The sequence below is a fragment of the Centrocercus urophasianus genome, unplaced genomic scaffold (genome assembly GCF_019232065.1).
Source record: "Centrocercus urophasianus isolate 14NV4802_14NV808 unplaced genomic scaffold, USGS_Curo_1.0 seq_17, whole genome shotgun sequence".
Classification (NCBI taxonomy): domain Eukaryota; kingdom Metazoa; phylum Chordata; class Aves; order Galliformes; family Phasianidae; genus Centrocercus; species Centrocercus urophasianus.
Window position 1 is genome coordinate 14803296 of NW_024884722.1, and position 13800 is coordinate 14817095.

General features: G+C 45.2%; 1 protein-coding gene across 4 annotated transcripts; it reads left to right on the forward strand.

The window, feature by feature from the left end:
• LOC122160068 (cytochrome P450 26A1) lies at positions 1-4366 on the forward strand. 4 transcript variants are annotated; one of them, XM_042818271.1, is made up of 8 exons: positions 673-893; positions 1091-1315; positions 1423-1485; positions 1597-1707; positions 1839-1988; positions 2327-2461; positions 2660-2812; positions 2989-4364. In XM_042818271.1, exons 1-8 carry the CDS (start codon positions 705-707, stop codon positions 3328-3330), a joined length of 1368 nt encoding a protein of 455 aa, XP_042674205.1. In that variant the 5' UTR covers positions 673-704; the 3' UTR covers positions 3331-4364. The 4 variants fall into 4 exon arrangements, with proteins under 4 accessions (XP_042674207.1, XP_042674206.1, XP_042674204.1 ...); XM_042818273.1 differs by lacking the exon at positions 673-893 and adding an exon at positions 1-123 and having other exon boundaries at positions 1423-1707; positions 2989-4361; XM_042818272.1 differs by lacking the exon at positions 673-893 and adding an exon at positions 126-260 and having other exon boundaries at positions 1423-1707; positions 2989-4360.
• The last annotated feature ends 9434 nt before the right edge of the window (positions 4367-13800 follow it).

Consider the following 13800-nt stretch of genomic DNA (forward strand, 5'->3'; position numbering starts at 1 on the left):
CCGCGCTCACCTCCCTTTCCGTCGGTGACCCGCGGTTGAACCTGCATCGGGAGGCCGAGACGGAGCGCTGCCCGCCGCTCCTTCTTCCGAGACCGGGCAGAAACACGAGCCGGGCCCTCCGAGGTGAGCCGGGGGACGGCGGAGCCACCTCCGCCGACGCGGCTCTGCCCGGGGAGCCCTCAGCCCGGCTACCAAGGGGTCCCGATGGGCGATGAGAGGGCCGGCGACGGAGACCCATGGCGGCTGGGAGCGCCCCGAGGGTGGGTACCTCCCGGCGGCAGGCTCCGTGCCGCCGCGACGGGGCACGTCTCCGCCTCGGTGCTGCCGGTCCCCAAGGAGTGCGGCGGTAAATCCGAAGGGGCGGTTGGTCCTGCAGCACCCCGTCCGTCTGCCCGGCGGCCGTCTGCAGCGGGCGAGATGTGCCGCGCAAAGCAAACGGTTAAAGATTTCGGGGGGAGGAGCCAGGCCGCAATCCGCAATTAAAGATGAACTTTGGGTGAACTAATTTATCGGATGGTAAGGTAGGGTGGGCAGCAACCTGGGAAGGGTATAAAAGACGGCCCGCGGAGAGCCCGGGCTGCACACTCGGAGCTCCCGGGGGGCCGGGCCGGACCGGACCAGGCTAGGCTAGGCTAGGCTAGGCTCGGCTCGGCTCGGCTCGGCTCGGCTCGGCTCGGCTCGGCTCGCTGTCCCGCTGCCCCACCATGGGCTTCTCCGCCCTGGTCGCCAGCGCCCTGTGCACCTTCCTGCTGCCCCTGCTGCTCTTCCTGGCCGCCGTTCGGCTCTGGGACCTGTACTGCGCCAGCGGCCGCGACCCCAGCTGCCCGCTGCCGTTGCCCCCGGGTACCATGGGGCTCCCCTTCTTTGGGGAGACGTTGCAGATGGTGCTGCAGGTAAGGCGGGCAGTTTCCCCTCTCCCCGCAAGGGACGAGGCTGAGCAGGGCTGCGCCGGGCTTCTGAGCTCAGGTGTGGATGAGCTCATTCTTCTCTTTTTTTTTTTTTTTTTGTCTTCTCTCTCCCCTGACCCCCATTTATTTATTTAAAAATTATTTATTTTTTTTCAATTTACTTACTTCCCTTCCCCGTCCAGCGGCGGAAATTCCTGCAGATGAAGCGCAGGAAATACGGCTTCATCTACAAGACTCATCTCTTCGGGCGGCCCACGGTGCGGGTGATGGGCGCCGAGAATGTGCGGCACATCCTGCTGGGTGAGCACCGCCTGGTCTCCGTGCAGTGGCCCGCCTCGGTGCGCACCATCCTGGGCTCGGGCTGCCTCTCCAACCTCCACAATGGGCAGCACAAACACCGCAAAAAGGTACAGCCTCAAAGGCGGGCTGGGAACGGGGCAGCTGTCCTGCATGTGGTGGCTGAGCCTGTATCCCCTTCCTCTACTCCTCCTTCTCCTCCTTGTCCCCTGGGCAGGTGATCATGCGGGCCTTCTCCCGGGACGCCCTGCAGCACTATGTGCCCGTCATCCAAGAGGAGGTGAGTGCCTGCCTGGCACAGTGGCTGGGTGCTGGGCCCTGCCTGCTGGTGTACCCTGAGGTGAAGCGCCTCATGTTCCGCATCGCCATGCGCATCCTGCTGGGCTTCCAGCCCCGCCAGGCCGGCCCTGACAGCGAGCAGCAGCTGGTGGAGGCCTTCGAGGAGATGATCCGCAACCTATTCTCCCTCCCCATCGATGTGCCTTTCAGTGGGCTCTACCGGGTGAGGCTCCAGGCCAGCTAGGGGTGCTCCCAGAGCAGCAGGGAGGGATGGCGGTGTGGTGTAAGTTGGCAGCATGGCGTAAGTTGCTGGGGTGGCACAAGTCCCAGCTCCCTCTCCCCCTGCTTGCACAGGGCTTGAGGGCACGCAACATCATCCATGCCAAGATTGAGGAGAACATCCGTGCCAAGATGGCCCGCAAGGAGCCTGAGAGTGGTTACAAGGACGCGCTGCAGCTGCTGATGGAGCACACACAGGGTAACGGAGAGCAGCTCAATATGCAGGTGAGGTTCCCCCCTTCCAGATCCATCTCTTCCCACCCTGCTTCTCTCCCTCAGTCAGCAGCGTGTTTATCTTCGGGACTGAAAACGGAGAGCAGGAGTTGCTGTCCCTTTGCCAGGTCATAAAGCAGCCTGTGTAGTGCATGAGAGTCCTGGGGACAAAGGATGCAGCCAGGCTGCTGGATGAGGGGTGTAGGGTTGTGCTTGTGGGGACCACCTCCCACTCTGGCTCCAGGGTGCCCGCTCCAGCCTAAGATCACCAAGCCGCATTGGTGGTGGAGTGGGCCCAATGGGGATACCACCCTCAAGGCATATTTTCTCTCTCCTGTCCTGTGAGTAAGGAGCTGAAGGAGTCTGCCACAGAGCTGCTGTTTGGGGGCCATGAAACCACTGCCAGTGCTGCCACATCGCTGATCGCCTTCCTGGGGCTCCACCATGATGTTCTGCAGAAAGTGAGGAAGGAGCTGCAAGTAAAGGTGAGTGTCTTCCACAGCCACTTCCCATGAGCAGGCAGTAGGAAGGTGGCTCAGAGAGGTGTCCCAGGATGGGTTCCCCTTGACATAGGAGGTTCCCTACTTATAGGAGGGTAGGGAAATACCATTTGCTGAGGGACAGCTGTCTTGCAGTGCATGGAGCCTGTTCTATAAATGTCATGGCAGCATCTTCCTACCTAGGGGTTACTGTCTGGTCCCAACCAAGAGAAGCAATTGGACATGGAGGTCTTGGAGCAGCTGAAGTACACAGGCTGTGTTATCAAGGAGACCCTCAGGCTGAGCCCTCCCGTTCCTGGAGGATTCCGAATAGCACTCAAGACACTTGAGCTGAATGTAAGTAGGGCTGGGGCTCAGCTCCTCGTAGCACTGCCAAGTATGAATGTGCTTCTGTAGGTACCTGCCTTAGTGAGTGGGGGGAATCAGAAGGTGCACCTGCATGTCACATGCTGAATCTTCAGCTTCCTTAACAAAACAGTGTGCTTCATGTCTCCTCTCTCTTCTTTTGGTAGGGATACCAGATCCCCAAAGGCTGGAACGTTATTTACAGTATCTGTGATACCCACGATGTGGCCGATCTCTTTACTGACAAGGATGAGTTCAACCCAGACCGCTTCATGTCTCCGTCTCCAGAGGACTCCTCTAGGTTCAGTTTCATTCCTTTTGGTGGGGGCTTGAGGAGCTGCGTAGGCAAAGAGTTTGCGAAAGTCCTTCTAAAAATATTTACGGTGGAGCTGGCGCGAAGCTGTGACTGGCAGCTGCTAAATGGACCTCCTACAATGAAAACGGGCCCCATAGTGTACCCTGTGGACAATCTGCCTGCCAAATTCATAGGTTTCAGCGGCCAAATCTGAGTGCTCAACGCTTCCCTCCGGCTGGATTTCAGTATAACATCTCATATGTACATAGTAACTTTTTATTGTAACGAAGGCCTTTAAATATTTAAACTTGTAAATGTACAGTAGTTATTTATGTCTAAGTATTTCAAAAGGCTATGATTTTTTTCCCCAAGCACTACAATTATGGGTCGCTGATTCATAATTAGATAATTTTATTTCTATAGAAATAAGTTTTTCCCTATTTAAAAATCTTACTGCAAGCTGGCCAGATACATGTTTGACAAGACATTTCACCATGGTGTATGCATTCAGAAATATTCTCAAAGGCATTTGGAACAACGGCAAGTAGCTATCATCCAAATTATCTAAATCATTATGGTTTGAGGTTTTCAGTATTATTTGTGTCTAGACCTCATGTCTAATGTGTGAATTTTAAGTTTGATAATAAAGTTTATTTTTGAAGATCCTCTGTATGAAGATCTGCCTACGTACTAGAGGGTAGCTTAGCCAGATAAATGAGTCTAAAGGGTTTGAATATCAATCAGGCTTGCTTTTGTGGATATGCTGTTTGCTGTTTTTATGCTCACACCTCTCCCCTACCCTCTTGCCCCACATGTGCTTCTCACTTGTGCACAGTAAACTGTTTCAGCACTGTGATATGACAGTAACTGCTATGCGTCTCTTTATCATAATGTTGAGACATAGTAAATAAGGAAGTAAAGGGAAGCAGAAGAACAGCATGTAACACGAGTGTTTATCTGGAACTGGAGAAAACAGGTAGGGAGAAAAAAACTCCATGAAGGTTCTCTCCTCCTGTGTTACTGCTGACCTGTATAAACAGAGCACTGGCTCTTGTTCTATGTTGAGTCTGCAGTCCATGAGCCTTTACTTACAAAGGTGTCTCTTATCAGCTGTTAGAGCAAATAAAATCTGCTATGATTTCTTGTTAAAATGCAACAGTTCTGCGTAGGTCAGAGATGGAGTGTACATTTGGTTTAAGAACTTCTTTCCTGGAATTCAGCAAAGTGAAAACTAAAAGGCAGGCACTAATGTGAATTGATTAACAGGGAATCAACTGTTGAGATGCAATTCCCTAGGGCTGTGTAAGCAGGGCAGATAAAATGCCCTGGGCATGACCCCTGTTTTGACTTAACCATAAGGTTTTTTCTGCCTTCCTGCCCCCCCCTCCCTCCCACTGCCCCATTACTACATCGATTAGTCTTCCTTCAAAAGTCAAACAACATTGGGTAGCTCTATAAACATCTACAAAGTAAACTCATGTAATTTGGTGTCATGATCACTTCTAGAAACATGTAATTTTTTTTTCTTTTGCTTCTGTAGCTCACTTTTTCATTATGGTCTCCCAAGGTCAAAATTATGGATGGTGTTAAGCTGATCAAAATCACTGCAGCTTTTTGATTGCCCCTATGAGGTTGGGGTTTATTTTAGGAGATGTTTCTATGATATATTTGATATGTTTTTAAAATGCTAGCTTCAAACACAAACTTCTCATACAAGACCTTATGTATGACTTCCATTTAAAGATGAGCATAGCTGCTGTAGTCTTAAAATGAAAGAGACATTCATTTTAGATTGTGCCTAGGTCTTCTTGGCAGTATTTAGGTTAGAATGTTAAATAATTTTCACTGTGCCAGTGTCCTGTACAATTAATGCTCTTCAGGCATTTGATCAATGATCTCAGCTTAAGACCCATTTATCACCAATGTAGTAGTAGAAAGTTGCAAACCCTGATCCCAATTTGGAGATGATCCAGAAGTCTAGAGAACAGTAAATCTCTTGCTTTGGTATTCTTTAACATTGTCCTTGTTAATGTGACAACATCCTGCAGATCCTGATAGGAGCTAATATTTTAGAAATGCTTTATTATTCTCAACTAAAGTTCTTCATATGTGGGAATGTCTTGAATGGTCTTTCATTCTTTTAGCTTACACTTTGTTTTTATAAAGAATGAGAATCTAGTGGTCTCTGGAGAATACATACCTATGTAATGGTATAAGACTGTTATCTTCCATACATTTCCCTGTTTCCTTTTATATTTTTCATTCAGAGTCGCAAGGATTCTATGTTTGGAGAAAAAAAGGATCATAGAATTAATTTGATTTTGTCTGAACATCTGGGGGCACATCCTCAGCTGTTGTAAATCATGACAGCATAACCCATGTTAGGCACTGCCCCCATATAATTCATCCTTAGAGTTCAATGGTCTGTCACTGCTGTGTAATTTAGGCATCCAGGAGCTAGCTTTCAACAAGCAACTCCCAAAACTGGTAGCAGTGTAGCTGCAGTAATGCAGGGCTCAGTGTGGGCTAATTGCTAAAATATTTGCCCTACTTCTTGAGCAGGTTTTACAGCCCTGCTAATCTCTCCGAGCAGCTGTATGTGGCAGGGTGGGTGTGCAGCCCAGCCCCAGGTGAGCTCTACCATGGTTACATGGCTCTACCCACCCAGCAGTGCTGGGCAGCCATGGGCTAAGGTTGCAGCAGCCAAGCACTTAAGAGTTTCTGAAGTCTCCATGCAGTGCTTGATGCGTGGTTCTTGTTAACAGCATGTAGTTATAGCTATCCTCGGATAAAATGACATCAAAGAATGACTTTGGTGTGAACTGACATTGAGGAATGCTACTGGGTAAATCAGTTCCTGGTTGAAAGGCATTAGTATTTCCAGATCAGGCTAGGACAGGTAATGCTGACTTGAAAATGGTTATATGAGCAAGGAAAAAAATTGCAAACAAACACTATAGTTTCAGTGGAAATAAAACAGTGTTGCTTGATTTTTTTAATTGTTTAATCAAATTTATTTCATTTTGTCCTAGTAGAATTTAAAAACAGTCATATTACTTTCAGCAGACAAGACAAGAAAGGATTTCTTTCTCTTCTGGTTCATTAAAGCACCCATTGAAGGGACATCAAGGTTTTGCACTTTTCTAATGTTTTTTATTTTTTGTTTGTTTTGTCTTTTCTACAGGAGTCTTTTCTTGGATCTTGCAAAATGAGACTGACAGACAGTTGCCTTTCTTTCTACCCCATTTAATTGTTTGTGTGTTTTCATGTTTTCATCTGGTTAGTGATTTAGAATGAGTTTTAGAAGGGTACCAAGAAAAATGCTTCCTAATATGTAAAATATTCCAACCTTGGCTTTCAAGAAGCACTTGCCCACCTAAAGGGCATGGGAAGTTTATTAAACTGGTTTTATAGATCTGTATCTAATTAGCTTAGAAAACAGAATGCTGCTGTGCTGTGTTAATTCTGCATGTTGGCATTAGTTTTCAATGTGGGTGCTGATGAAAGAGTATGGCCCAGTACAGTTAAAAATTAATGTGCATGAAAATGGACCCCTAAGTCTGCACTTTAATGTTCCTTTTTTTGTGAATTACAAACACTCAAATAATGCTGTGTATCTCAAAGAGCTGCACTGCTGAGGATTCTTGAAAATCCAGCTACTTTTGGATTGGTCCCAAATTAAGCAAGCCACCCATTCCTAAAGTTTTTGCCTTGTAATTGTTACACAGATCTTTGTTGGAACAGTCTCTTCTATGCAATACTGTGTCTCTGCTGTACATTCGCATAAGTTAAAGTTCAATCTATTCATTCTTGGTAATGCTCCTATTGATTTCTGGTAACGCTTCTGCAATATAAAGGGTAGTCACAAATCCTGTGTTTGGGACATACTACTTTGTAGGATACACTCCAGTCCCAAATGGGTTATGTTATTTATGGCTTAAATGTACTAAGTCACATGTAGTTGTCTTCTCCATTATAACAAAAAAGAGTGGCTAGGTTTGGATAGCCGTTGTCAATGCAGATAGTTTTGTTTGCCAGGTGGTTTGTATTGTAAATTCTCTGTCAAGTTATACATCCAGCATGCAATGCAAAACATATACAGATTAGCAGCAAAGATTCGAAAAGTTTATTAGTTGCAACCATTAGAGTGATAGATTAGGAGAAAGGAAACATAACTGGCAGCAAGTTTAGAGAAGGCTCATTACTAGACCAGCTTGCTTCACTTGTTTAATAATGTCTTATGAAAAATGTTATATGAGAAGTTCAATGAATAATGCAGCTTTCAATAAGTTATGTAAATGAATGTAACTTCGTGGGTGGGTTCGAAATAAAATATTAACAAATCTGTTTATATCCAAAGAGTAAGAGCAGCAGAGACAGCTTTTAATGAATCTCAAATTAAAATATTTAAAGGTGATAGATGAGAACTTTAGTAGTATGGCATAGTAGTGCTGTTTTAATAGATTTTTGCTGCCAGCCTTTCAGTTGCGTCATTGCCAAGGCTGTATTTTACGTATTTTCAGCTAATTAGAGTGCTATTCACTCCTTTATCAGCAGTCCCAACAATTCCGTTTAGCTTGCGTATGTTGATGGTACTCCGAGAATACATGCACAACTTGCATGATTTGCAAGGCTGGAAGGATCCATTTAGCAAAAGTGACTTATGATGTACTTGTTTGCAAGGTCACTTTGTTCACAAACGCACAATCATTCACACACCGGTTGGTTTCAATGCATTTTTGTTTTTCAATTTATGACCATTTAAGAAAGCTCAAGTCTCTACTGGTTAAGTTTACACTGCCATACTGCAGAACTGCCGCAATGTGAGGAAATTATAAACCAAGGGCTAAATCAGCTGTTGACAACATGCTTTCCCTACCACACCCACAAATGCCAACCTTTTGTATGCCTTTCCCAAAACAAGTCCTTGGATTTGGGCCTCACAGCTTACGCAGAAGGTCAAAGATTATGAGAGGTTGTTTTTGAGCAAAGCGGGGAATAAATTCCAGAGCTGAGGGCCCCTCACGGGATCTCTGAAGAGATAAAAGTAACCAAAAGGCAGTCACTTTGCACACATCGGGGCGGGAGGCAGGGCAGGCCCTGTTTGCAATGGTTGGGTTCTGCCCACAGTGAAGAGCTGAGACAGTTCAGGAAGATGTGTGGAGATGTGACACTTACACCAAAAAAAAAAGCTCTTCGTTAATGCTGCTTTAAATAAAATAGCTTTCTCCAGGAAACATTATTTTGAGGGAGAAGCAGAAACGTGGCTTTATTTTCTGCTTTTTAATTTGATGTATAAGGTCAACATTAGGTTAATGTGTCTGGAATCTCAGAAATAGGCTGCTTTTACAGTAAAATGTAAAAGCATCTTTTACATTTTAACAGGAAAAGCATCTTTTCAGGATCAGATTTGAATTCGCAGAGAGATGATGGTAGATCTTGGCTGACTGACTTAATTGACTGAAAGAAGCAAAAGGCTGTGGCATGCTTTGCTTTGCTCTAATAGCCTTTATCTCGTAGCAAGGCCTCCCTGTATTAACCCGTCTGTATCTCGTATCTCAAGAGAGAGGAAGGAGGGGATGAGCATGCCCTGCTACTATGTCAGAGCCAGCCTACTGAATGGAATTGTTTTGTTTCCTATTGCTTACAAGTCTGCTTCGTCCACCTGTTTGTAAACTACCACACTTCTCTCATATGCTTCCCTTGGAAGTCTGGGGATTGCAGAGTAATTGGAAACCAGCCTCAGACCCTGGCAATAGCCTCCTCTTTGTGAATTAGTCTGAACTTCCAGAGGAATGGAAAGAGACAGGATGGAAACAAAGGGAAAGGCACTCTGCACACAGGGATGCAAGTGACCCCAGTGTACAGCCCCGCTCCATTGCCCGGGCTGCAAGTGCACAGGTGATTTCTACTCTGGTGTCATCCTTCTTGTCCTGACTTCTTGCATTCTTGGTTGTTGTTACAGTAAATGTATATTATTAATGGTACTGATGCCATGTACAGCGCTGTAGCAAGCTGCTGCATGCATTATAAATCTCACAGTTAAAAAGTTCATTAGTCTTATCAACAGATTGTAGCATCAAGTTGTGACCTTTTTGCTCATTTATGAAATGAAACAGCTCTGGTTTGTGTCATTTCTGAGGGAATCTTTCCTGTAGCTGGAAGTGGGAGAGTGCTGATCACTGAAGGACACTAATTATTAGCCAGCATCTCAAGAAATAATTACAAATTCTAACCACAGGACTGGACAGAAAGAAGTACATTTCACAGAAGCAAGTTACATGCCCACAAAGTGGAACTATCCACATTTTATGGAATGATCGTTCTCCTGTTTTTCACAGTGGCAATTTTTTTTTTTTTAAATAGTTTTTTGTATGCACTTACTATCAGAGCATTCAGAAGTAGAGAGAGAACATGGGCAGAGCATGCTGGGTGAGGAAAAATGAGAATCCTTACTCAGCCAGAGATATTATGTGTTTATTTTGGTGGCTCCATGGTGATTGTTCTTTTCACCTTTTATTAACCTGCAAATGGATTAGTCCTTGTAAACTAAAGAGGAGAAACTACTGCACAACCCACTGCCCCACGGATAAGGTCACAAAGCGGGGACGTGTCCTGGGCACAACCTCGGAAAAAGAAATAGAAGTCTAAAGGCATTTACACTAGACTGCCATTGCACTTTACTAGCACGAGTGTGATTTACCGTATCAGCTCAACTGCTGACACCTTTATGTCCCTCCCTCCTATCCCAGCAGGCCACAGAGACACAGCCCATGATAGATGCTGGTGAACTTTTCCTCTGATCACCTTCTGAAGAACTTTCCCATAATCTATTGTTTTCCATCACAGTGGAAAACAAAACAAGGGGTTTTTTTGACTCTCAGTTACCAGCTATTTTGCCCTAACTTTAAAGCAATGTACTGAATTTATTACATCAGTGTGAAAGAAGTTTTAAACTCTTGTCTCTTTATCTTACTCCCTGAACTTAACATGGTCCAGAGTAAATCAACGTAATTGCTGTTAGACCTACATTGTTGCAGGAATGTTTTATATTCCATGTTGTCAGTTATTTAGAACAGTTAATTGAAATTGCAAACATAAAAAGAGGAAAGCTACAGTTAAGAAATTAACTTTTTTTTTCTCTGCCTGTGTCTACTGTATGAATTATATAAGGAAATAATGTTAACTTCAGCATAAGACCAAAAGTGTCTGGAATATCTAAAAGAGAAAATGCAGTTGTGCATTCAAGGCAAGTCTTTCCTTTAATTGACTGCATAAATGTGTATGTACTCATTCTGGAAGCAGCTGACCTACAATAACTCTAAAGCATCTACCTGGTTCCCCTAGAAAGTTGCATTTGCTTCTAAATAAATAAATGGCATGGGCTGCACCTGTTTTTCTCTCATCAAAATTCATTATGAAAGCAAAAGTCATAGGGAAGGGACATATAGAAGAGAGTGCACTTTGAAGAGAAATGGTGAAACCATGCTGCAAACTCTCCCGCAAGGGTTATCTTGAGCATGCCCTGTTCCAGCTAGCTTCTGTGTTACCACAGCCTGCCAGCAGAGCTAAGTCTATGAGCAAGCTGGTCTCATCTCAGTGCACAGCAGCATCAGTGTATATGTAGCGGTGAGATAACTGGCAGCTGCACCAGGAGAGGAGATAGCTGAGCAAGGCTGATTTGGTGCCTGCCGGTAATGTTCTTAGCTTCATCCTTTCAGCAGAGAATTACGTCTGAGGAGGTCTACGCTTGAGATGTTTCAAAATATATTTTCTTGAAGCTCTCTGCCCTCTGTAGGTTGCAACAATACATCAGTACATCTATTTTCTAGTTCCAGTATATGAGCTATTCCTGTTAAAACAGAATTTTCCTTGCAGTGTTGTGTGAGGCCACACTGTTAGTGTGATGCTATCTTTCACTCCAAAAGATCCCACAGTGTAGCTGGGCTCTGCATTGGAGCAGTAGCGAGCATAGGAAAGGAAGGAAAGGATTTGTACCATGGCTCTGGGCAGGATATTTAATTGCATCTCATTTCCACAGAGCTGGGCAGTTTGCCTCACTATCCTCAACAAGTCAGACTGCTACCATATGTCCTACAGCTCTACCCTGAGGTGAAGGAATAGTGCCATTGTTGTGGGGTTCATGCTATGATCCCCGCGAGCCCTCTGGCTGAGAGGGAGACTTGTTTTCCCCAAAGACTGGAGAAGACACCAAGATTTCAGAAGAATCTTCCAGCTCAGATGTGTTGCCCTTGCAGCCAGAGCAAGGAAGGTGCAGGAGTGGGGTCAGGCTGCCCTCTTGCCTGCTCAGTGCCTTTACACAGGTAAACTGAGGAAATAGCAAGTGAGGACAGCAGAAACATGGCACTTGCAGACTTTGTGGCTCCTGATGCAGATTTGGGATGGTGTGAGGGCCCACCTTATATTGGCTTCTGGGCCTCTTTTGCTGTCCTCTTGTCCCCAGGGCTGGCTCTGCGCTGTGCTGCCAGTGGTTTCCCCCTGCTCCCACAGACCCCTGGGCAGAGGGTGAATGTGGGTTTCACACTGTCTCATGCTCCCTGCTTCTCTATTTCCTGTAGCATTTTCCTGCTTCTCTTTCCTGTCCCCTGGTCACCCATGGGTGGCCCAGCAGTGCCCCGAGGCTCCCATCCAAATCCCCAACCTTCTACCCCTGCTGAAGGCAGCCTCTTCAGCCTTTATTTGTCTGGGAAACAGCTCATTTAACTGGGACAGGGAAGATGGGCAGAGATGAGAAAGAGCCATTGTTAGGCGGAAAGCAGTTAATGGGTGCCACCATACACTTGTGTGATCTACAGACCGTGGCAGAAGTCCCTTAAGCCGTGCCTATGCTGCCCAGGGCACTTCTCCCCTCCCAGATTTCTGATAGTTTTTGTTTTGTTTTGTTTTGTTCTGTTTTTTCCCAGCTGAGGAAGGATCTGGTACCAGTCTACACAAGTCCTTGGCATTTCTTAATGGATTGCATGGGGTAGTCACAACACACCACACCCTGAGCAAAGGCCTTACAGTGTGCCATCAGTGACCAAAGGGCCTGGCTTTGGAGAGGGCAGGAGCTACTCTGCTTGGGAAGGACAGAGCAGACAGGGCTCAACATGTCTTCTTGGAGCAAGCTGAGCACTTGTTAGCTGTGTGGAGAGAGGGCTTGGGCCCTCGCTTTCTCGACTGTTAAAATATGCCATGAAAAAAAAATACCACGTTGCATTTTTCATAGGTAGACACTGAGCTTTCAGCAGGTGTGTGTCAACCGTGTACTCCAAGTGTGCTTATTTGATTCAGTCTCTGTGCTTCTGTACAAATTTGCTTTAATTCTGTATTGAACACAGTCAAATAATTTGAAAGAGTAAATTATAACTTAACTTGGGCTTTTACACCAAAAATCATTCACTGTTGCATTTCTTCCACTTTCCAGGGGGCTATCTTTTGGTAGCAATCTGAATTGCTGTAGCTCACATCTTCAGTTCTGCTGTCTGAAGACTTGGAAATAGCTTACATTTTCATCCTTTCCCATTTTTTTTTTTTCTCTCATTCCATCTCTGTCTATCTCACAAATGCTGGCTTCAGTATTTAATTCTTCATAAGCAGTAAGCCTACCTGAGAGGCTAACAGTGTTTTTGTTGTGGCCAGCAATTTGGAATATGAGTAAGACTTTGTTAGTCAGAAATTGAGTGTTACTGATTCATTGAAGCAAATCCATGTGGCTGGTGGGAAGTAAATATGCTGTAATAAATCACCAGTGACCTCTAAGGGGAAGATAATGTGTCTAAGATTGCCTACAGGTACATCTTCTCGACTGATATGGAAGATGGCTGTTCCCATATTCCCTGAGAGGTGTAGGGAAGGGGCTTGAAATAAATCTTGTAAGAAATAGGGTGGCTGGCATATGGTGTCAGTCACCTACAAGTCACATCCAGCCCAGCAGTGGCTGAAGTTGTTAATATATCATTGCCCTTTAATGGTCAATGAAAATGAACTTTTGATCCCAGTCCTGTTTTAAGTAAATAGATGACCCCATCAAGCAACACCATCCCATTTGGGAGCTCAACAGAGGCTAAAACTAGCAGTTAAAGATCTGCAATTTACAGACATTGCTAGTCAGCTGTGAACTTTTGTCCGGGGTGATAGTGGTGAAAGGACACAGAAGGAAGAAGGAGTGAAATTTGGGTCTGCCCAGTTTCTGGTAGATTTTTTTTTTTTTAAACTCCTTTCTGTCACAGGATATTTTGGAAATTAATAATATTATTCACGGATAATCTCAGGAGGCAGAAAACATTACTAACCCTGCTGTCTCTCTGGAAGCTGCTTGTGTGGTGGCAGGAGAGAGGTCACCTGTGGTTCAACTGTCCTCTGCCCAGAGGACTCTACTGGCAGCACAGCATTGCTGCTTTTAGTTCAAGTGATGGTGAAAAATGACAGCACATGTGCAGGCTTTGGCCCTGCTGATCCAAACTCGGTGATAAAGTAAATAAATGTTTCTACTGGGACTGGCATGCAGATTGAACTATTTTCCATTTCACTGCAAGGAATCGAAAAGGTAACGCAATATGCTGCACTGAAGGGATATGACAACCCACTTCTGATTTTATGTAAAAAGTGTTTTTTCATGAACAAGAAAATTCACTGTCTATAAATATTTTATTAATTAATTTATTTATTTTTACAGATTAAA